The sequence below is a fragment of the Phaseolus vulgaris genome, chromosome 8 (assembly GCF_051622355.1).
Source record: "Phaseolus vulgaris cultivar YP4 chromosome 8, ASM5162235v1, whole genome shotgun sequence".
In the NCBI taxonomy this organism is placed as follows: Eukaryota; Viridiplantae; Streptophyta; class Magnoliopsida; order Fabales; family Fabaceae; genus Phaseolus; species Phaseolus vulgaris.
In genome coordinates this window covers 33,120,428-33,144,485 of record NC_143505.1, presented here as the reverse complement: position 1 = coordinate 33,144,485, position 24,058 = coordinate 33,120,428, and the positions used below count along the sequence as shown (strand labels likewise).

The 24,058-nt window shown below is 45.1% G+C and overlaps 1 protein-coding gene across 1 annotated transcript; it reads left to right on the top strand.

The window, feature by feature from the left end:
- Positions 1-12,442: 12,442 nt before the first annotated feature.
- Positions 12,443-14,180, top strand: LOC137824995 (uncharacterized). Its single transcript, XM_090294099.1, has 2 exons — positions 12,443-12,673; positions 12,798-14,180. Exons 1-2 carry the CDS (start codon positions 12,443-12,445, stop codon positions 14,178-14,180), a joined length of 1,614 nt encoding a protein of 537 aa, XP_090150225.1.
- Positions 14,181-24,058: the final 9,878 nt, after the last annotated feature.

Below are 24,058 nucleotides of genomic sequence, written 5' to 3'. Positions count from 1 at the left end.
ACCAGGATCCAGCCGCAGAGGGTGCTGGAAACAGCGGCGGCGGCCAGGAAGGACCAGAGGACTCGCCATCCTTACGACAGGAGGAACAAGGGAAGGAGCCAGGGGCGCCAGCAACCAGCACGCCGGGAATACAATCGCCCGCCTAAGCACAAGTTTGTCATGGGATTAGCGGATCTAATCGCCATTCCTAATATGTCTGCTAGGTTGAAAGCGCCTGAGAAGGTGGGCGACAAGGTGCTGGGGTCAAAGCCGGATGCCTGGTGTGAGTTCCACCAATGTTTTGGCCACACTTTGGACTCGTGTTTGTCCTTGGGATATCAGCTCGACGATCTGGTTAAGAGCGGGTTCCTAAATGACTATCTGCTGGACAGGAGGACGGGGGGAGCGTCGAGTTCCCAGCCAGCAGGTGGAGAAGCCCAGCAACACGAGATGCCTATCCACGGGGAGATCCACACCATTGCAGGGGGCTTCTCAGGTGGTGGATGCACCGCATCGCAGAGGAAGAAGTACGCGCGATCGGTGATGACAGTGGATATGTTTGAAGATCACTCGCCGAAAGTGGACATTACGTTCACCAAGCAGGATCTTCGGGACGTTGTGCCCCATGACAACGATCCCATAGTTATTTCGTTGGTTACAGCGGGAAGGAAGGTCCACAGAGTTCTGGTGGACCAAGGAAGCTCGGCAGATGTGATGTTCTGGCCGACTTTCACGCAGCTGGAGTTGCCCCTTGACCAGCTAAGGCCCTATGGAGGGTGCCTATATGGGTTTGTTGGTGACCAGGTGGAGGTCAGGGGGTACATTGAGCTGAGAACCACGTTTACAGATGAGGCTGGGTCGAGGACGGAGAAAATCAAGTACCTCGTCGTAAACGCCCCTTCAGCATATAACATCCTGTTGGGAAGGCCCACGCTTAACAGGATAGGCGCCATTCCGTCAACTCGGCACATGAAGGTAAAGTTGCCGTCCATGGAAGGGGTGGTGATCACGATCAAGTCTGATCAGAAAGAAGCGAAAAGGTGCTATGAGAATAGCCTGAAAAACAAAAGATCAGTGAGTTATGTAACAACCACCCCACCTCCCGGTGTGAAGCCCAGATCGACGGTAACAGAGGAGGCCGCCGGAAGAGACGTGGAGATGGTGGACGCTGAGCTGGGGGAGAGGAATGCTGGTCTGGAGGGGGAAGAGACGCGGAATCGCCCTGAGGAAGCGAGGGAACAGGGAATCGCCAGGGCGGTGATCGCCAGAGAATCCAGGCCAAAACCTGTCGAGTAGTGGCTCGAAAAGGAGATCGGAGGAAATATCTTCATGCTGGGAAGATCTCTGGAGGTCGAGCTCCAGGACCAGATCGCCAAGGTGATTGAGCGGCATCTGGACGCGTTTGCATGGTCCGCTTCGGACATGCCCGGGATTGATCCCGACTTCTTGTGCCATCATCTGGCGATGGACAGTTTGGTGAGACCGGTGCGACAAAGGAGAAGGAAATTCAACGAGGAGAGGAGGCAGGCGATCAGGGACGAAACACAGAAACTCCTCGCTGCAGGCCACATCAGGGAAGTCCAGTACCCTGAATGGCTGGCAAATGTCGTGCTGGTAAAGAAGAGTAACGGGAAATGGCGCATGTGCGTCGATTTCACCGACTTGAACAAAGCTTGCCCAAAGGATTCGTATCCTTTACCAAGCATAGATGCCCTGGTCGATAGTGCTGCAGGGTGTAAGTTGCTGAGTTTCCTGGATGCCTTCTCAGGATATAATCAGATCAAGATGCATCCCATGGATGAAGAGAAGACAGCCTTCATGACAGAGAGATCGTGCTACTGCTATAAGGTGATGCCGTTTGGGCTGAAGAACGCGGGGGCCACGTACCAGAGGCTGATGGATCGAGTACTTGCACCAATGCTGGGAAGGAACGTGCAAGCTTACGTCGATGACATGGTCGTGACCTCGCAGGAAAAAAGCAAGCACGTTGCAGACTTGGAAGAATTATTCACGACGATCGCCAAGTTCAAGTTAAAGCTCAATCCGGAGAAATGCATTTTCGGCATGGAGGCTGGAAAGTTTTTGGGTTTCCTCTTGACTGAAAGAGGAATAGAAGCCAACCCAGACAAGTGTGCCGCCATCTTGGCGATGAGGAGCCCAGCTACGGTGAAAGAAGTCCAGCAGCTAACAGGTCGGATGGCAGCCCTATCTCGCTTCGTGTCAGCTAGCGAAGAAAAGGGGCATCCCTATTTTCAATGTCTGCGGCGCAATAATAAGTTTGTTTGGACGAAAGAATGCGAGGAAGCTTTCGTCAAACTGAAGGAGTATCTGGCGAGCCCGCCGGTTCTGTGCAAACCGCTTGTGGGAATCCCTCTCAGGTTGTATTTTGCTGTAACTGAGAGGGCGGTAAGTGCGGTGCTCGCCCAGGATCAAGATCAGGCTCAGAAGCCTATCTATTTTGTGAGCAAGGTGTTGCAGGGCCCCGAAACGAGATATCAGGCCCTAGAGAAGGCTGCGCTGGCTGTGGTGTTTTCGGCGAGGAGGTTGCGCCACTACTTCCATAGTTTCACAATACTGGTGATGACTGACCTGCCCATCCAGAAGGTCTTGAAGAAACCCGACGTTGCGGGAAGGATGGTGAAGTGGGCGGTAGAGTTGTCAGAGTTTGATATTAAATATGAGCCCCGAGGCCCGATCAAGGGGCAAATCTTTGCAGATTTCGTGGTTGAGCTCTCATCAGAGGCGACGCGGGTTGAAGGAGACGATTTCCGTTGGGTACTTTCGGTGGATGGATCGTCGAACCAGCAGGGCAGCGGTGCTGGAGTCATTTTGGAAGGACCCAACGGTGTGCTGATCGAACAATCTCTGAGGTTCGCCTTCAAAGCCAGCAACAATCAAGCAGAGTATGAGGCGCTGATCGCCGGGATTCTGCTGGCCAAGGAGATGGGAGCTAGGGTGCTGATGGCTAAGAGTGACTCGCTGCTAGTCACGGGGCAAGTAACAGGCGAGTTCCAGGCTAAAGATCCACAAATGGCGGCTTACTTGGCGTACGTACAGGAATTGAAGAATTCCTTTGCCTCTTTTGAAGTAGTACATGTACCCAGAGAGCAGAATGCCCGAGCTGACTTGCTTGCTAAGCTCGCCAGCTCAGGCAAGGGGGGTAGGCAGAGGACAGTGATTCAAGAAACTCAGAAGACGCCAAGGGCATTTGTAGCAGATCACCTGGTCCTTCAGATAAGCAAGTCGACGGAGAAAGCAGCGAGAAGCCATAAGTCCTTGACGCAAGAAACTCTGAGATCGCCGAGAATTAGAGCATGTCGAGGAGAGAAGGTGAATGTGATGCAGGTCTGCCCCACCCATGAGCCAGACACTTGGATAACACAGTACAAGCGGTGCCTGGCAGATGGCCTCCTCCCACTGGATCCGACAGAAGCTAGGAAGGTAAAGAAAAATTCCAGCAAGTACACATTGATTGATGGCGATCTGTACAGGTTTGGGTTCACTCACCCGCTCCTGGAATGTATACACGGCGAGAAGTGCACGAGAATCATGGCGGAGCTCCACGAAGGTATATGCAGAAGCCACGTCGGGGGTCGAGCTCTGGCCGCAAGGACTCTCCGTGCAGGCTACTACTGGCCATCGATGAGAGAAGATTGCAAGAAATATGCCCGGTGTTGCAAACAATGCCAACAGCACGCCGATTGGCACAAGGCACCTCCCGAGGAGTTGAAGTCGATCTATAGCCCTTGGCCGTTTCATACTTGGGGAATCGACATCCTGGGACCTTTCCCGCTGGCGATCAGGCAGATGAAGTACTTGGTGGTGGCGATTGAGTATTTCACCAAGTGGATCGAAGCAGAACCAGTGGCCCAGATCACCGCACACAAGATCGAAGGTTTCGTGTGGAAGAACATCGTGTGCCGGTTTGGAGTGCCTAAACGCCTGGTGTCGGATAATGGGTCGCAGTTTGCAAGCCACCTGTTGAAGAAGCTTTGCGAAGGGGTGGGAATTCAACAAGTGTTTGCATCCGTCGAGCACCCTCAGACAAATGGCCAGGTGGAGTCAGCTAATCGGGTGTTGTTGAGAGGTTTGAAGAGAAGGGTTGAGAAAGCCAAGGGAAGTTGGGCTGAGGAGGTGCCCCGTATAGTCTGGGCGTACCACACCACCGAGCAGTCAGGAACCCATGAGACCCCGTTCAGCTTGGTCTGTGGGTGTGATGCCATGATTCCGGTGGAGATCCAGGAGAGCTCGCCGAGATTCCAGAACTTCGTAGAGGAAGACTCGAATGAAGAGAGAAGGCTGAACCTGGATCTACTGGATGAGGTCAGGGAAGAGGCGAGGTTGAAGGCTGAAGCCGTGAAGAGAAGGGTTGAACGAAGATACAACTCGAAGGTGATGCCAAGGCAGTTTAGAGAAGGCGATCTGGTGATGAGGAAGGCCCACCAGTACGAGATGGAGAATAAACTGTCACCCAAGTGGACTGGACCGTTCAGAATAACCGAGGCGCTCGGGAACGGAGCCTACCGCTTAGAGACGTTGGAAGGAGGGGCGATTCCTCGCACCTGGAACGCCACACACCTGAAGTTGTACTATAGTTAAGAGCTTTGTAAGTAAAGACAAACACAAAGTCATATTACAATGTCTCTGATGAAACAGTTTGAAAGGGGGCACTCTTTTTTCCCTAAGGAGGGTTTTTAATGAGGCCACCCAATAAAAGAAGAGTTTTCGAAGTATAAGGCGTTTTCAGATTGCATGTTTGCTTTTTTCCAAGAGTTTTGAAGAAAGACCTTGTCGCTTGTACGTGATTTAAGGCAAGAAAAGATATATCGCATGCTTTCTATAAAGTTTTTAAGTCCTCATCGTTTTTCGGCGATTGGAGGCACCAGTTAAAGTTTTTAAGTCCTCATCGTTTTTCGGCGATTGGAGGCACCGGTTAAAGTTTTTAAGTCCTCATCGTTTTTCGGCGATTGGAGGCACCAATTAAAGTTTTTAAGTCCTCATCGTCTTTCGGCGATCGGAGGCACCAGATGAAAGACCTCAACGCCCTCGCGCGTTCTGAGGCAAGATAAAGACCTCCTCGCCGTCGAGCGAGTGCAGGCGAGGAAGAGTAAAAGTCCTCCGTGTTTCTGGGGGCGAGAAGATGTAACCCCTGGGGCAATGTAGAGGCACCAATAAAAGTCCTCCGTGTTTCTGGGGGCGAGAAGATGTAACCCCTGGGGCAATGTAGAGGCACCAGTGAAAAGTCCTCTGTGTTTCTGGGGGCGAGAAGATGTAACCCCTGGGGCAATGTAGAGGCGCCAGTAAAAAGTCCTCCGTGTTTCTGGGGGCGAGAAGATGTAACCCCTGGGGCAATGTAGAGGCGAGCTAAAGACCTTCTCGCCGATGAGCGAGTTCAGGCAAGTTAAAGACCTTCTCGCCGATGAGCGAGTTCAGGCGAGCTAAAGACCTTCTCGCTTACATGCGAGCTTAGGCAAGATAAAATCCTTCTCGTCTCGAACGAGTTCAGGTATGGCGCAGAGGGTGGAAGAAGTTTGGAAGGTGGCTAAGGTAGGTTCGAAGAGAACGCCTAGTCAACCGGTCTTTGTTCTGAAGTTCAGGGAGGTAAAGAAAGATCCCAAAAGGCGTCTCTGCCCCATACAAAGAAGCAATGGCCAAAGCATGAGGTTAGAAAGAAGCTGGTGTCACCAAGAGTCCTTGGCGATCGGGAAGAGTTCAAACAGCGGCGAGAAGGTTAAAAGACCTGTTTGATGAAGCATGTCGAGTGGAGCGTATTTAAGCCAGCAACTGAGTTACAGTTCGTTGCTTGGAGGATATTTTTACGATAAGGTTAATTGCCTTAAGGTTACGAATTGTTGAGTGTTTGTTGCTTAGGGCTGAGGTAATCCGAAGCGGTTAAGTCAAAGGTTGTACCTACCGTTTTCCTAAGTCATTTCTTTGAAATTAAACAAGCAAGGAAAGTTGAAGCGAGCGAAAAAGTTATGAAAGGAAAAACGTGTACCTTTGTCATTAACAGATAGCAATGAATAACAGTTTAGAGCATATATACGAGGGGACATAAAAGTTTATTACAAGTTATAATACAAGGGAAAGCACAAGAGGTGGCAGATGAAGAAGAATTGATTAGTCTTCAGCAGGAACGACTTTTCCATCCACCACTTCATTGTTCAGCGACACCATGCTGAGATCCAGGTCAGGGAATAGGCAAGCAAATTGTTCCCGCGCAGCTTCGAATCCAGCAGCCAGAATTTGAGCAGAGTTTAGCTTGAGTTCTTCAATTTGCCTCTGAAGTTCCTCAATCCGCTTCTTGAGGTCTTCAGTTTGCTCTTTCAGTTCTTTATTCTGTTGCTCCAGCTCTTCAACCTGTTTTTTGAGTTGTTCGTTGGTCTCTTGAGCCTGGAGAAGGTCTTCAGTAACCTTCTTGGATTCCGCTTGCGCTCGGGCCAATTCAGCAGCCACCTCTCCCTTCTCTTTGTTGGCCTCGGCAAGATCAGCTATGGCGTCGTCCCTCGCCTTTTCTACTTGCCCAAGTAATTTCTTTCGGTCGATCGACCTCTGCTCCAATTTTTGCACCTTAGCGGCGTCAGCTTTCAGGAGAGCCTCCAGGTGAACCGCCCTGGCGCGAAGAGGCCCAATCTTGCTCTCCAGTTCGACCTTCTCTTGAGCAAGTTGATGCACTTTGTGGCGAAGGTCAGTGGCCTCTTTGCGCGCCAGCCTGAGCTCGGTGTTCATTGCATCCTCCACTCGGGAGTGTTCGATTTCTGCGAGCGTCAGGCTGAAAGACAACTTCTCCACCTCGACCCTCATGGTGCTGTTTTCGGTTTTGAGGTTGAAGAGGTCGTCTTGGAGCCTCCTGGTTGAGCTCTCCACAACTCTGGTTATGATCGCCGGGATATCCTCTGCTATGGTTTTCAGCTTGGCAGTTAGAGGCTCCCACATCCTTGTGACCTCCAAAGGGAGGTTTGCTGCTTGGAGAGGCACCAGGTGGGCCTGTTGTGGATTCTCATCGCCACCTTCCTTAACAGGTTCTTCAGTAGTTGCTTCCTGGCGTGGCGACGGGATCGGGGATTCGGTGATCAGAATCGGAGAGGTATGAGCAACCTCATCCCCGATTGGAGCATCTTCTGCAGCTGAAGCGTTTGAAGGGGGACCCCCTCCAGCTGACACATATGGTGTAGAGGCGCTTGGGGGGTCCTCCAGGAAGTTTGGCTCTTGGGCCTCAGCTGCAGGTGGCGCAGTGGCCAGTGGGACCGCTTGGACTGGTGAGGCAGGAGCCTGTGGGGGTGGCGATGATGGAGGAGGAGCAGGCGTCGATGGAGGTGTGGATGTTGGAAGAGGAGGGGGAGCAGGCGGTGAAGAAGGTGCCACCCTCTTCCTCTTTGAGACCAAACCATCTTCGGTGGCTTCGTCATCTTCTTCCTCCTCCTCGTGGATCACCTGAGGGGCTTTCCTTTTAGGTCTCTTGAGGACCAATTTCTTGCGTTGGGTAGGTTCCTTGGGAGGTGATCGCCCTTGGACGATGGCTGTCTCCACCACCGAGTTGGGCACCGTTTGCGAACCCGTCGCCAACCCATGGTTTCGGGCGAGCGCCTTTAGTTCAGCGAGCATGCCTTTGCCCAACATGTTGTCTGCATGGAACGAAAATGCATGGGTCAACTCAAGGAAAAAATAAGTGCATAAGGTAGTACACAAGCAGATGATATGTGCAGGAAAGATAAAACCAAAGTCTTGCGCATAACGCGCAAGACGCCCAGAAACAGTTAAACAGAAGCAGTATTTAAACAATAGTTTTTAATGTTCTAACCTATTCGAATTTCTAGCTGGTCTTCATAGAATTCGAAGCAGATCAAGGTGGTGGTAAGGAAAGTAATGTTGGCGTCCGCCACCCTTTTCCAGAAAAGACAGAGATCTCTGTCCAATGCTCCCATGCTGTCAGGACTTCTGGGTCTCCTGAAACAGCTCTTGGACTCTTTCTTCCCCTTGTCCACCCAGTACAAGGGGAAGCCGTCGAGAAGGGAGGTGTCCTTGTCATTGGCACGCACTTGGACGAATTTTCCCTTCCAGTCCTTGTAGGATTGCTGGAAGATAGCAAAGATGGACCTCCCAGCAATCGCGTTTAAGCTAACCCACAGGCGGTCTCCTGGGTGCTTGGCTTCAAAGAGGAACAGGAATACGTCCACCGATGCGGGCAACCCCAGGTGGTCGCACATCACTTGAAAAGCTCGGACAAACGCCCAGCTGTTGGGGTGGAGCTGGGTGGCAGCAATGTTGAGCTCGGTAAGAAGTTCCCTCTCGAATCGGGTGAAAGGGAACTTGAGCTTGACCTTCTTGAATAAAGTCGTATAGACAAAGCAGAAGGGCCCGTCGGCGCTTACTTTGTCATCAGCACAAACAGGCAGATCGGGGGGGCAAGGCAGCACCATCATTTTCTCGTCGTGCTCCTTGTGAAACGATTGATGAATCTCGTCCCCCTTAGTCAGCCGCAAAACTGCTTCCGCAGTGTTCACAGAGGATGTCTCCCTCAGAAGGGTCGAGTTGGCCCAGGGATACAAAGTTTTGAAGTCTGGCAGGGGAACGGGGGCTCCTCCAGCGATAGGTGGAGTCGCCTGGGCCAGGACAGGACGGGAAGACGCAGGCCTCTCAGCCTGTGAAGATGAAGCGCCACGAACTCGCGGTGGGTCGTGTGCTTGTGAAGGGAGGTTTCGTGATGAAGGAGGAGGATTCGGGGTGATCTTTGTGCGAGCCATGGTAGCAGCTGCAAAGGAAGAAGAAAGGAAAAATGATCAGGGGTTACAGAGGCTGACTCGATCATAGAAGGAAGGTGAAAAACGAACGAATGTAGGTTCGTTGCGACGATTGACGAAGCCCTAAGTTACGCAGAAGGAGAAATGGAAAAACAACCCACAGCGTATGCACCAGGCAGTTACAGGATTATGCGAATCGGTTAAAATGCAAGGAAAACCAGCAGAAGAAGGAAAGTAGGTACCTTTTGATGATCAGGAAGACGATGAAGGTTGATGATGATTCAGAATGCTAGAGAGCACTGAGAGTTTTTCGCAGAGGGAAGTTAGAGCGTTCGTGAATGCGAGGGAAAGTGATGGAACAGTGTTGAGTGAAAATGGGTTGAAGGGTTTTTTCGAAATGGGTTTAGGAAGCGCAAACGGCAACTGAAGAGAGTCGTTGATGAAGCCACGCGTCAAGCGATGAGTGAGGGGTTTGGTGGAGCGTCAGAGCAACAGAAGGTACAACCGCTTGGAATTCTGCGTCAGTGCCACGTAGACCGGTGTTGACGTGACTTTTTCAGTCTTTTCGCTAGACAAGTCTTCGCTTAAGACTGGGGGGCTTGTGTACCGCCCTGGTGGTCGGGAGTGATGACGTGGCACCCTGCTACAGTATAGGCGTGTTGGCAAGGCGCCAGGTTGGCAAGAGGGAAGGAAGTCGGGGGGCTCGTGTAGTCGCCAGTTGTTAAATTGGCGTGATCCGATCTCCAGCTTACCAGAATCGGCGATCACCAGGTTAAAGATGAAGTCGCCAGATGTAGTTTCAGGCGACCTGATCATTGGAGATCGCCAGAGGAAGCACATCGCCAAAGATGAAAGAGAAGCAGATTATGAAGGCGGCCGGCGAGACCACAGGGAAGGTGTATGAAGGCCCCTAACTCGCCAGTTCCAGTAGAGATCGCACTCCCAAGTTAGCTATGCACTGGGCAGTACCATGCATAAGTAACTTAGCCAAAATGAGAGTAGAAGCAGCGCCAAGTGAAGGAGGCTCCAGATGATGGCACGTGTACGACTGGATGCGAGCCACGTGTCCAGGTCTGTAACTGCCAGGAGAGAGAAAACAACCAGGTATATAAGAGTTCTCAACAAACTTTCTGAGGTACGCACGTTCAGTTTATACTCTTTACGCTTGCGAGTGATAGAGCTGACTGTGAGAGAGGATTTGCACGGTTCTTGTTCTCTTAGTATTTGGTGATACCGTCACTGACTTGAGCGTTGGAGTGCGATCGGCCGCAGCGGCGCCGCTCTGTTTCTTTGCAGGTTCTTGAGGTAGATCCCGAAGAGGAACGGAGGTGAGAAGCGGTGCGCACGTCGATCCTTTGACGAGGCAGTTTCCAGCGTTCCGGTCAACAGGCAGGATCAAAATTGGAGATATGGTTTTAGTTAAGTTGTAACCATACAGGGAAAATTGTTTAGTTTTGTGAAAGAATTAAGAGGTTGGGATAAGATATCATTGAACGTGTTGGACAAGTATCTTACAAGTCCCATGCAATGGGAAGGCTTGGACGAGTCCCATGCCATGTGGAAGGATTATGTTGCTATCAAAGAAAATTACCCATATTTCAACCTTGTCCTCAAGGTTGGTTTTAATGGAGAGGAATATAATAGGTGAAGGCGCTACAGAGGAAATTAAGGAACCCAAACATGTTCAGGATTTCTAGACATACTAAAAAATGATTACTTGTTTACCCGTAAGTTATCCAAGGACCAATGTCCACCATTTTCACTAATTTCTAATATAATAATGAAACATACCTTTCCTAAAGGAAGGAGAAGAAGGAAGTATGAGAGGAACGTAGGGTCGACGGAGGTGGGAGAGGGATGATCATCGGAAAAGGGAGGAAGGTCACAAGTTTTCACTGGCAAATAACCTTTCAACTTTTTTTTTCTCTAACTTTCCTAACAGTCACAGGGAATATGAGATGTTTAGGATATTCCAAGAGTGGGCTAGAGTTAGAGAAGTGTTCATATCCAGACTCCTAAATAGATGGGGTAGAAGATTTGGCTTTGTGAAATTTTACCAAGTTCCAGATGAGGTGAGGTTGGAGAAGCAGTTGGACCAAATCTTTATTGGTAACCTAAAGATGTATGTAAACTTTCCAAAGTATAGGAGAGTAGAGGCCATACGTAAGGACGAGAAACTAAACTCCCCCAGCAAAGACCAAATGCGGGCTAACAACGCTTCTAGGAGGAAGAAGGAGAAGGAGGTGTGGCTGGAAAAAACAAGGCTTTCAGATTGAAGGAGTAATAACTTGAAGCATTCTTATGCTGAGGTGGTTCGCAAAACACCACAAGGTCATTGGAAAGGTCCTATCATAGAAACCACATCAAATGCTCCGACATGGCTGTCCTATAGTGTTGTTGGGTGGATGTGCTCCGGTTTTACTTTTGACTCTATTTGTGAAGAGTTTATCAAAGGAGGAATGAGCAGGATCAAACTGAGGTATATGGGGAATAATCTAGTTCTCTTTACACCTAAAAATGGAGAAAGAATGGAAGAAGTCATTATGCTCAACAAAGAATGGTTCGTCTCCATCTTTGAGGACATAGAACCCTGGTCTGATACGTATGAAGCAGGTCACAAAATTGTCTGGACTAGGTGTCATGGTTTGCCGGTATCATTCTGGAACAAGGACTGCTTCTCTAAAGTGGTTGGAGAAGTAGCATCGTTGGTAGACATAGACGAATCAACCTTGTCGTGGGAGAACCTGGAATATGCACGTTTGCAGGTCCGTCTACTCAAGTCATGTAAAGCAGAAATGTCGAAGGGGTTCAAGATTAACGGACATGTTTACAACATTTCTCTTGTTGAAGAGTTACCAAGTCAAGGGAGAGGGGAATGCCTATGTCCAGAATACCACTTTACATCATCCGATAGCATCTCGTCGTCGGAAACTCTAGTGGAGGAAACCTTCGTCTCTGGTATGTCCTGCGACGACGAAGATGACAATGATAACAGCGTAAAGCGGCGGAATGGGGTATCCGAGGAGGCAAAACAGAATCAGGCTTTGGCAGAGACAAAATGGAAATTTTTTAAGCAAAAGGCACAGAGTGATATGGGGTGTCAGAATAAAGTTGGCTTTACAACTCCATATGGTGTAAAACGGTGTATAGGGGGTGTCTGAGGGAGGGGAAGCTTTTTCTGCTGCAAAACAAGTCAACGAAGCATGCGAGAAAATTAAGTCTTCGCTAGCAAACCTAATTGAAGGGGTCCAGGTTTTCAACACTATCTCTTCTTGGCCTAAGTTGGAAACAGCCCATGTCAAAAACAGTGGTGTGCTTAGAAGAAACGACTTCTCTGGGGGCACAGTGGCTGGGAGCAAAGTGGAAACAAATGTTAACGAAGAGGGAGGTGCCATGGCAGGGTCAGAAGCAGGTTCGTCGGCACCGGTGCCCAACCCAAGTTTGAGGACAGATGGGTATGATGGCCATCAAGAAATGACACCACCACAGAAAAACGAATCCAAAAATTATCCCTGTTATGCTATTCGTAGCTGTAGCGAAGGGGAGGGCTCTTCGTCGAGAAGCTCCGAACCTCAATCTAGCGGTAGCACTAAATTGCGTAAGGAGGGGGCACGAGGAAGGTGTGGAGAGGAGGAAGTTCTCTGTAGAGGAGGCACCAACCCAAACCGAGGAACCTAGCAAAACTCCACCAGAATGTCGAAGGTTGCTAGAACTGCGAGAGCATGGGGTGGCAGCAGCCCAACCGAAAAGGAGATCTAATGGCGGAATCGGTGAACAATATCATTCAATGTAATAATCGCCTGAAGATAGAAGATAATGATGTCGAATCAGTTAGAATATGGGATTTGGGTCACAACCTGGGGCTGCAATGCCCAGGGGATGAGGAAAGCATTGTTAGAGAGTTGGATCGATTGGAGGCTAGGGACAATGAAGTCAAAAAGGTGTCTCGGGTGGTTAGTAGAAAAGGTATACCATGATCCTTATTAATCTCAACATCAGAGGATTAGAGGGGGGACGAAGGCACGATATTTAAGTCACCTTGTGGCAAAGGAGGGGGCTGAATTCCTATGTTTGCAGGAGACTAAAGAATCGGCTCTAACAGATGCCAAATGTTTTTCATTATGGGGTTACAGTAACATCGGTTGGATTCATAATGAAGGGACTAATGCGGCAGGTAGTATTGTAACAATGTGGCACAAAGACGCATTCTCTTTTGGTAGTCAGGTTGTAGGTACTGGTTTCATCGCTGTTGTGGGTCAACACCTCAAAACGAACAGACAGTGCATAGTTGTGAACGTCTATGCTCCGTGTAACCAAAATGAAAAGGTGGTGTTGTGGGACGTCCTCACGACTCTCAAGCAGCAATATCATAATATGGCTTGGTGTTTCTGTGGATATTTCAATGCTGTAAGGAGAGATGATGAAAGAAAAGGGGTCAGAGGTTGCTCAAGACAAAGGAAGGAGATTGACATTTTCAATTGTTTCATTGAGAATAATGGACTCTTAGACATTCCCTTTGTTGGTAAAAAGTATACATGGTTCAAATCAAATGGCACAGCTAAGAGCAGGTTAGATAGAATCTTAGTGTCCCAAGAGTGGCTTCAAATATGGCCAGCATCTAAGCAGTATGTGCAACAGAGAACGGTATCGGACCATTGTGCCCTGGTGGTGAAATCGCTAGATAAAGACTGGGGCCCTAAACCCTTTAGATCCTTTGACGCATGGTTCATGGAGCCGAATTTTCTGACGATGGTAAAGGAAAAGTGGAAATCGTACAATGTACAAGGTAAACAGTATGTCAAACTCAAAGATAAGTTGAAGCTTCAGAAGTTGGATCTTAAAATGTGGAGTAGAAACACCTATGGTTGTTTAGAATCTAATAAGAAGCATATTGTGAAGGAAATTGAGGAGCTGGATGGAAAAGATGATAATGATGCTCTTACAGGAGATGGGAATATGAGACGGCTGGAACTATTCAGTCAGTTGGGGTTGGTTGATAAGAAGATAGATTCTATGTACAGACAAAAAACAAGATTAAACTGGCTCAAATATGGGGACATTAACTCAAAGTTCTTCCACTTGGCAATTAGATGGAGAAGACTAAGGAATGAGGTGAAAGGGGTAGAAGTTGACTCTCAATGGTGTGAGGAGCCGGAAGTTGTTCGCAGGGAGGCAAGGCTGCTATTTGAAAACAGATTCAAAGCTACGCATGACTATGGTGTTAATATGGGGTCGTTGGAGTTTAAAACTTTAACCTTGGAGGTTAGTAGGAATATGATAGCTTGCTTCTCTGAGGAAGAAGTGAAGGAAGCCATATGGCAGTGCGAAGGGGCAAAGAGTCCGGATCCGGATGGCTTCAACTTTAACTTCATTAAGAACTGCTGGGACGTCATGAAATCTGACATTATGGAAGCTATGCACTCTTTCCATGCTTCAGGGTCATTTCCAAAGGGGTGTTGATGGAAGAGAGCCAAGCACAACCTTCCATGAAAGGCAAGAGCCAAGTCAAGAACGTCTAAGATCAAGCTAGGAGCGTCTAAGACCAAGCTAGGAGCGTCTAAGACAAGCTAGGAGCGTCTAGGACAAGCTAGGAGCGTCTAGGACAAGAAGACTTGGATCAAAGCTATGAATGGGAGAGTGGCAAACTAGCACATATTCAGTGAAGGCCCATCAAGTGCAGTTTAGCTTTAATTGGGGTGTAAATAGCATAGCCATATGGACAAATGTTTATTTTTCTGCACATTAGAATTAAGGAGGAGTTAACCTTGATTAGCTAAAGGTTTCTAGAAGCCTTCACTAATCTAGGGACGGTTTTGTGAAGCCATGTGCACCCATGTGCTCCATGTGGCCCATGTGCTTCACATTTACATTTCATTTAGCTAGCATTTCATCTTATATTAGCTTAACATTTACGGCCTCCTTAGCCTATAAAAGGAGAAGCCTATCACTTGTATTGGCAAGATTAATGAGAGTAATGTTATGCTGCCAATTTAGTGCCATAGATTGCCTTTGCCTAGTTTCTAGGACCAAATCTTCTCTTCACCATCTACCAAGAGGGATGGCCGAACCTCCCTTTTTCCATACACTTCATGCACCTTCAAGGTCACCACAACTCCTAGGAGGACCTTGCCCACTTTCACCATAGCTTCCGCACCATATTCACAAACATCCAAGAAGAGCTCCTTGAGAATGCCATCATTTGGTATCATGAGCATAGGTTCTTCAAAGATGAGTATTTCTTGGTCATTTTCATTTTGAGTTCTTCTTTAATCCGTGTTGTTCTTTACATTCCATATTGTCTTGCTGTTTTTTAATTTTTTGCTTTGAATTGGTGTGCTGTTTGGAAATTCCAATCGGTGCATCTTGTTCAATTGTTCTTGAGCAATCTTTGTGCAATTTTTGGTAGGATTCCATACATTTTGTGTTTCTGTTTTTATTTTAGGTATTTGAGTCCTTATTGCAATTTTATTTGGTTCATTTTTTGCCCTTTGAGTCTTTTATTTTCTGAATCTATATGTGTTTTGTCTAGTCATGTTTTTCCAAAATGTCATCAAATCATAGTAGTACTTTGTTTGGCTTATTTGTTTCTTGATTTTGGTCTAAATGTTTGTTTTGAATCTGCTGTGTTTTTTATCCTTTGGTGCCTTTTATTTTTAGCTTGAGTTCATATTTGTGTTTAGATCTACACAAATTCCTTTTCACCAATTCCATTGTGTTTTTCTTTTGGTATCTTGCTGTTTTTTTTTTCAGATTTTATAGAATCCCCTGTTTTGCATAACTCTGTGCTGGCTGTTTTGCTTAAGAAAATTATTTTCCCACATAGAAAATTTCTGATCCTCTGGGTTATGCAAGATTGAGGTGTTACAGAAAAGACAAAAAAAGAATCAGTTCAAAAGAGTCAATAGAAAAAAAATGATAAATATTATAAAAAACAGTGTGCAAATCTGGCGCTACAGTTGGCGTAACTGAACACTGAGTTTAGAAAATTTATTAAAAAACAATGGTTCATGCGTTTGGAGTGAAACCAACGCCAGAATTTAGTTGAGATCTTGAATTATTGGCATAAAAATTTTCAGAAGCAAATCTTAAAAGGACAGCTCAGCATAAATTGGGGAAAATTACGCTCTCTGGCCCACAACAATTTTTCAGTGGTGCTGATTTTTATTTTGAAATCAATTCTAGTGCTATTCTTAGGATCCATTTTGTGTGCCTACCTTTCTTTGAGTACCTTTATTTGCTTGTCTAATATTTCTTTGGAACTCTTTCTAGTTGTCACACTTTAATTCCATTTGTGTGGTACTGTTTTTTCCAATTAATTTGTTTCTTGCTTTAATTCTTTGGCCTCTAAATTTGGTGGTGGATTGATTCTCAATTGGTGCTTATTTGAGTGGAAATTTGACTTGAGTGAGGTCTAGTTTGCTTGATAGGTGCTGGATTGGAGAATTAATTCCCTAATTCTAAGAGGAACAAAGGCAAGGGCAGAAAACAAACACCTACCAAAAACACCACAAAAATTGGAAGGCTCAACAAAGAAAAGACAACCAAGGAAGTGCCAATAGCAAAAAAAAGATCAACAAAGGGAGTTTTCTTTATTTCTTTGCAACTTAACTTTTGTTAATTACTTCTTTAATTACGTGATTAGACGGTGAGTGTGTCTTCAAGGGCTCCAAGTGTCCAAGAAGCCTCACCTAGGGCCGATTAGTGTAGAACTATCTAGTTTAGCAATTGTTAATTGTTTTAATTGCATCTCTTTGCTTTAGATAGTTACGTTTTTAATTGTTTTGTCTTGTTTAAGCTTTGTTAAATCTGTTTGGTTGAATTAGATAGTTTGCATTGTTTTCTTGCATTAAAATCTTATTTCTCCAACCTAATTGTGTTTTAAGTGGTTTACTAAGAGAAAGTTTTGTGTGAAGACATTAAGGGATAGTTTTTGGCTAAGGCAAAGGCTTGGTATTTAAGTAGTCCACTGTGACTCACCTCCCTTACCCTGAAGACTACCTTCTTTGACTTCCCTAAATTTTCTTAAAGTAAAATACTTCTACACACAAAGCTCTAGTCATGTCTTCTTCTTCTCATTCTGCAAAGTCTATTGAAAGTGAAGTAAAATCTTTGAAAACTCTTTTGAAAGAAGTTTCACAAGCTGTGCAATTGATTTCATCTAAACAATTGGAGAATGAGGCCAAAACTAATAAATTGACTAAAGCAAAGGATGAGAAGTCTCAATTTTCAAAAAAATTACATTCTCATGCATCTAGCTCTAAACATCATGATTATCTTGGGAAAGAAAGTCTTAGGACAAATGAATATCATCAACCATCCCCTAGGAGAGCTAGAAAAGAGAGACAAGAAAACCTAAAGGAAGTTAAGGTAGAGCTACCTCATTTCTATGGAAAAGAAGATGTAGAAACATATCTATATTGGGAGATGAGGGTAGAGCATTTGTTTGCTTACAACCATGTGAGTGAAGAAAAGAAAGTACCCTTAGCTACCTTAAGTTTTCAATGTGATGCTATGTATTGGTGGAATGCCCTAAAAAGAGAGAGACATCTCCACAAGGACCCTCCCATTACATCTTGGAATGACCTTAGGGGAGCCTTGAGATGTCGCCATATTCCCTCACATTACAATAGGAAGTTGATGGACAAGCTCCAAAGACTTCATCAAAAAGATATGAGTGTAAAAGAATATTGGCAAAAGATGATATCATATATTGAGAGGGCAAGGATTAACAAGGACAACAATACCACCATAGCTAGGTTTCTAAGTGGTCTCAAACTTGAGATAAGAAACAAAGTTGAACTTTTACCTTATAGAGATTTAAATGACTTTATTCAACTTAGCATTAAAGTTGAAAAACAAATTTTGAGAAAACAATCAAGTCAAAAACAAAGTTCATACTATGTATCTTATGACAAGGATGAGTTCCATAGAGGGGAAGAACATATACAAGAAACATCTCTAGAACTTTCCCAAAACCTAACCAAGCATATCTCTCACACTCAAGCTAGAGAAATTCCATGTTTAGAATACCTTGGCAATGATCAATTAGCATCTCAATGTTCCAATGAAAGATCTATGATCTTAAGGGACAAAGATGAGAATAGTAGCCAAGAAAAAGAAGCTAGTGAGAGTGATAAAAATGTAAAAATAGAAAAGAAAGAAAACCTTGTGAAACAAAAGGCGTGGGAGAAGAGTGTTCCTTCCCACAAGGTCATTCAACAAGGCAAGCACATTGAAAATACCCTTGAAAACATGCTTCTTGTTGAACAACCTAGCCTTACCTCTTGTAAAGGAACACTTGCAAGCATAAGCAAAAAAGAAGAGTCTATAAAAGAAGCTTGCATAGATAAAGATAAAGTAGATTATTTCTCATATGTGCTAGGATATCACCAAGTGAATGTCAAGTTATCTATAAGCATCTACAAACACAAATTTTTATGTGAAGTAGTTCCTAAAGAAACTTGTCATGTCTTATTGAGACAACCATTGCAAAGTGTACAAATTCTCATAAACAATGGTTGTAACAACGAGACTATCTTTACACATAAGAGAAAAAGTCTACATGAAGAAGAACTCATGGGTTAAATTAGAGTTGATAAAACTCTAGAGCTTTTAAAAGGAAAACTTTTGTCCCCCATGAGAAAATAAGTTCAAAGACATTACTTTAGGTACAATTCTTGTTTTCAAACTACACCTAAGGCAACGTCTCAAGAACTCTATACTCCTTCACCTTTTGTAAATGATCCTTGGGAAGACACAAATTTCATTTTAGAGCTTCCTAGGACAACAAAAGATTTTGATTCAATTTTCATGGATAAACTCTTCTCTAGAGAAGTGCTACATCTTCATGGTTTATCCTCAAGCATAGTGTTGGATAGAGCTCCAAATTTCGCAAACCATGATTTGAGGATTCTATTTGGAAAACTTGCAACAAAGTTGTACACTTTAAATTCTTATCATCCTCAAAAGCATGGTCAAAATACATTTGAAAATCTAGCTCTTTCTACTATGCCTAGAATAATCATAAAGGACAAACACAACTCTAGAGATGAGCATACACACCATAAAGTAGTTCACAAAACTACTTATATTTCTACTTTTGAGGTTGTAGGTGGGCTAAATCATCTTTCTTCTTTTGAGTTGTTACCATCTCCTATAGGATTTGTGCCTAAGGAGAAAGTAACCACAATTGAAAATTTTAAAATGCATAAGATGATTAGAGAACACATACAACAATCAAAAAAGAAATATTGTAAAAAGTTTCCAAACACAAAAGAAAAACAAAAATGGCAACTTAGTGAAATTAATTTTCAAACTGACACCTCTGCTTCATTTGATGATTTCCGTAGGTACACGTTTGACCCGGGAGGGCAATCCTAGTTCTCAAAGCAAGAGGCTGCTATCCGAGATCAAGTCTGAAGATCTGAGGATAGATCTTCTCAAGAAGGAGGAGATGATGGACACCATCCAGCCACAACCATCCCCCTAGGAAGCAAAAGCATTGGATTTGAGGACAAATCCTTTTCAAGAGGGAGGAGATTATGGAAGAGAGTCAAGCACAACCTTCCATGAAAGGCAAGAGCCAAGTCAAGAGCGTCTAAGATCAAGCTAGGAGCGTCTAAGACCAAGCTAGGAGCGTCTAGGACAAGCTAGGAGCGTCTAGGACAAGAAGACTTGGATCAAAGCTATGAATGGGAGAGTGGCAAACTAGCACATATTCCGTGAAGGCCCATCAAGTGTAGTTTAGCTTTAATTGGGGTGTACGACTTTGAAAAGGCGTACGACTTTGTTAGGTGGAGCTTCCTGTTTGACATGCTCGGGAGGATGGGGTTCCATGTCAAGTGGATCGAGTGGATCAAAGGGTTTTGGTGTCGTCGTCCGTATCGGTTTTGGTAAACGGGAGCCCTACGAAGGAATTTAAACCAACTAGGGGGTTGAGACAGGGTGACCCCCTGGCTCCGTTCTTGTTCCTAGTGGTAGCTGAGGGACTATCTGGGCTGGTGAGACAAGCATTGAGAAAAGAGGTACTCCGGAGTGTAAAGGTAGGAAGAAACAAAATTGAGTGTTGTCTTTTACAGTTTGCAGATGATACTCTATTTTTGTGTGAAGATTCGTTCAATAATATTTTTGTTATAAAGGCTATCCTACGAAGCTATGAGATTGTGTCAGGTTTGAAAGTTAATTTTCATAAGTCGAAGGTGGTTGGTGTTAACATTGACGAGTATGCCATATCCACTTATGCGAAGACGCTTAATTGTAATACTATGCGGCTACCCTTCCAATACCTGCGGGTAGAAGTGGGTGGAAATCCGAGGAAGAAGCAGTTATGGGAGCCGATTGTAAAGAAAATAGAAGATAGACTAACCACTTGGAAAGGAAAATTGTTATCTATGGCAGGTCGGATATGCCTACTTAAATCGGTTTTCACATCTATTCCTTTGTTCTACTTATCCATTTTTAGAGCTCCAGTAGCAATGTGCAATAGAATCAGTAGTATTAAAAGGAGAATCCTCTGGGCACGGGGAAAAGAAAACAAAGCGATTTCTTGGGTTAGTTGGGAGAACGTCTGCAAGTCATGTGAGGAAGGTGGGTTGAGGGTCAAAGAGATCAGGAATTTTAATTCCGCTCTCTTGGCCAAGTGGAAATGGTAGATCATGAGTGATGTGGGAGGGAAATGGAAATAAATCCTTAATTCCAACTATGGCTCTGAAACGGTTAGAAGTCAGGTAGGGTTGAAATACCAGTCGTGGTGGTGGAGGGGTCTAGCTAAAGTGTGCGGTGAAGGGGACCAAGAAGAAGGATGGTTCCGTAAAGCCATAGGGTGGAAAATTGGCGATGGGAGCATAATTAAGCTTTGGGAGGATGTGTGGTTACAAAAAGTAGTCTAAAATCCATGTTAGACTATACTCCTTGTCCCATGATCAAGGAAAGACGGTGGGAGAGGTAGGAACATGGGAGGAAGGGAGGTGGCGGTTTCAGCCTAATTGGAGAAGGGAGAGGTTTGAATGGGAGTCAAAAATGGAGGAAGAACTGATTTCAATACTGGATACGGGTAATATATGTCAGGAAATCTAGGATCGCCTCGTCTGGAGGGAGGATCCAAAAGGGGCATTCTCGGTTAAGTCTGCCTACCAAATCCTGACGCAACAAATAGCTACTGATTCTTTGGATAGCGCCAACCGTGTTCTATGGCAAGCGAAAGCTATGCCTAAAGCCCTCATCACTGCTTGGAGATTCCTACTTGATAGACTCCCAACCACTGCTAATCTTATTAGGAGAGGAGTTCCTGTGGATTCGCCGGTTTGTGTCATGTGCAATTTATCACAATAAACAGCTCAACATCTCTTCAGAGATTGCGTGGTTGCACAACGAGTATGGTATGGTTGCTACCTCTAGGTTGGCATTGTGGGGGTTCAAAGCAAGGAAATCAGGAATCACTTGGTGAGGAGAGGAGTATGGGTGGTAATCATTAAGAGCATTTGGGAGCAGCGAAACCAGGTTGTTTTTAAGGGAGGGGTTCCAGATGCAGAAGAAATTCTTCAAAATGCCCAGTTTTTGTCTTGGTTGTGGTTAAAATACAAGGCAACTGGTTTCGTATAGAACCCCAATCAGTGCCTTCTCGCAGCTCCTTAACAGCGTAAAGTTATATAACTTGTGATGGTGATGGCACACTAGTGGAAGCTATTACATTCATTTGGTGGAAATAGTACATCTACAATTGGCACAAGAGTACCTTGCTCTGCATCATTGCTTAAGATAAGCATACCAGAGGCCAATGTAGGATGGCATATATAGTTGGCGATGAGGTGGCAGTTATGGTGTAGCTGTAGAAGTGGGTTCGATCTATGCAGGTTCCTGATTAGTTCGTGTGTAGATCTGGCAGGGCGCTAAACTAATCACTTGCATTAAGTAATCTCAGGATTCTGGCGTACCATCTTTTGCTATAAGTTGCATAATTGAGACGGGCAGGTGGGCTAGACGGTTTGGTGGGGAGCTGGTTTGATAGGGGACTGGTGAGGAAGGTCAAATTTTAGGAAACAAAGGCTTCCACATGGAGAACTCTGCTGTTGTAGAAAAGATCAATAAGTCTTTTTTGGGGGTACCTTGCACATAAGGCATGTAGCCCAGCTTTGTCCATAAAGAAACCAAAAGCTTGAACTAGCGTGGAATAACATCAGCACTTTCTCGTTTGATCTTTTGGTCTCTTGGTTGCAATGGGGACTGTCATGTATGGATGAGAATCAAAAAGATGCTATCAATAGAAGAAATGGACAAGGGCCAAAGCATTTAAAGTTCTTCTTATTAGTCTTTGCAAAAGATGAGGCCCAAGCCCAAAGCCCAAGCCCAAGAAAGCTCACACCATGAGGGGCAAGGCCAAGCATTAAATAAAAGAGCATCATTGGAATTACTTTTGTATAGTTATAGGAGGTGTGGATATTAAATAAAGAAGTGTGAAAATGTAAAATAAAGTCACATTATCCATGTGACTCAGGAGAGTGGTGTAGGTGTAGTTTTTAGGAGGTGTCATAGTAGAAAAAGGTCACACCTCCCATGTGACTTGTTTTTGGTGGGAATTTCAAATGAGTTTTATTTGAAATTTCCCACCTATTTTTTTAGCACCTCTTAGCCTATAAATTAAGGGGCTTCCTTTTGTATTTTTCAGATTTGGAAATTAGATGTAGAGAAACTATACTCAAGTTTAGAGAGAAATTGTGAGTTTTGTTGTCTCTTTCTTCCTTTGCCTTATCTTGTGTGCTAATGGTGAGCTTCAAGTGGCGGCAACCTTTCACTTATCTTGGAACAAGACTCCAAGTGGCGTGATGCAGTTCCAAATTCTCAAATCCATCAAACTTCATCCAATAAGTGTTCATTCTTTCATCTCTTGCAATTTCATTCGGTAGTTTGGTTTGTTTTAGTTTTCTTCATCCTTTTCACCGTTTGGTTTTGTATTTCTTAGCTTGTTCTTCAATTTCTGTTCGGTTCTTGTGTTTTCTGTATTCAATTGCGTTTTATATCTTGTTCCATGGTTGTGTACAAGGAAATAGCACTCTTAATGAGTTTGGATCATCATTTTGGAAGGCTATGACTCCATTGATGACTCCTTAAGCTTCCTTGATTCCATTTCTGTTTTCAGCTTGTTGTTTTTTGGTTTTAATTTCGTTTCCTTTGTTTTAAGCACTCTTTGATCCTTAAATTTTTGTTATCCTTCTCCTATAATGTTGTTTTCAAGAGTTTAAAAGTGTCCATGTTCAATCCAACTCATATCATGTATTCAGTGCTAATGAGTTGGTTGTATAAATACATACAGATACATCACTCTCGCAAGGAAGTGCAACTTGGATTATGGCCCTATTGGTAGATAACATATTGTTAAATCTGTAAAAGTAGGTTGGAAAATATGTGTACATTGTTTTTTTACCAATGTTAATAGTGTAGCGGATGGGAAATGTGGCTCACCAAAGGGAAACATGTTGCAGCTGAGTTTATGGCTTCCTGATGGTTTGACCAAGGGGTTGTCTAAAAGAACGTTTATCTATGGAGCAAGAAGAAAGATTCTACATATCAGCGGTTAGAAACAATAGTTGTTAGCTAACTTTATTTGTAGTTTTTGCAGGTACAGCTTGATCCTGCCTGTTGACCAGAACGTTGGAACCTGCCTCGTCAAAGGATCGACGCGTGCACCGCTTCAAACCTCCGTCCTTCTTCATGATCCACCTCAAGAACCTGCAAAAGAACAGAGCGGCGCCGCTACGGCCGATCACACTCCAACGCCCAAGTCAGTGACCGAACCACCAAATACTAAGAGCAAGAACACTCAAGAAATCTCAAGGAACCGTGCAATGTTCTCTCTCACAGTAAACTCTAGAACTCGCAAGCATAAAGAGTATAATCTGAACGTGCGTACCTCAGAAAGTTCGTTGAGAACTCTTATATACCTGGTCACTTTCTCTCTCCTGGCAGTTACAGACCTGGGACACGTGGCTCGCATCCAGTCGTACACGTGCCATCATCTGAAGCCTCCTTGACTTGGGCGCTGCTTCTGACTCCCTTTTTGGCTAAGTTATTTATGCATGGTACTGTCCAGTGCATAGCTAACTTGGGAGCGCGATCTTTACTGGAATAGGCGAGTTAGGGTGCTCTCGTACACCTTCCCTGTGGTCTCGCCGGCCGCCTTCATAATCTGCACCACCTTCATCTCCGGCGATGTGCTTGCTCTGGCGATCTCCAATCGCTTGGTCGCCTGAGTTTACATCTGGCGACTTCACCTTCTACTGGGCGATCGCCTGGTATGCTGGAGATCGGAACACGCCAACTTAATAACTGGCGACTTCATGAGC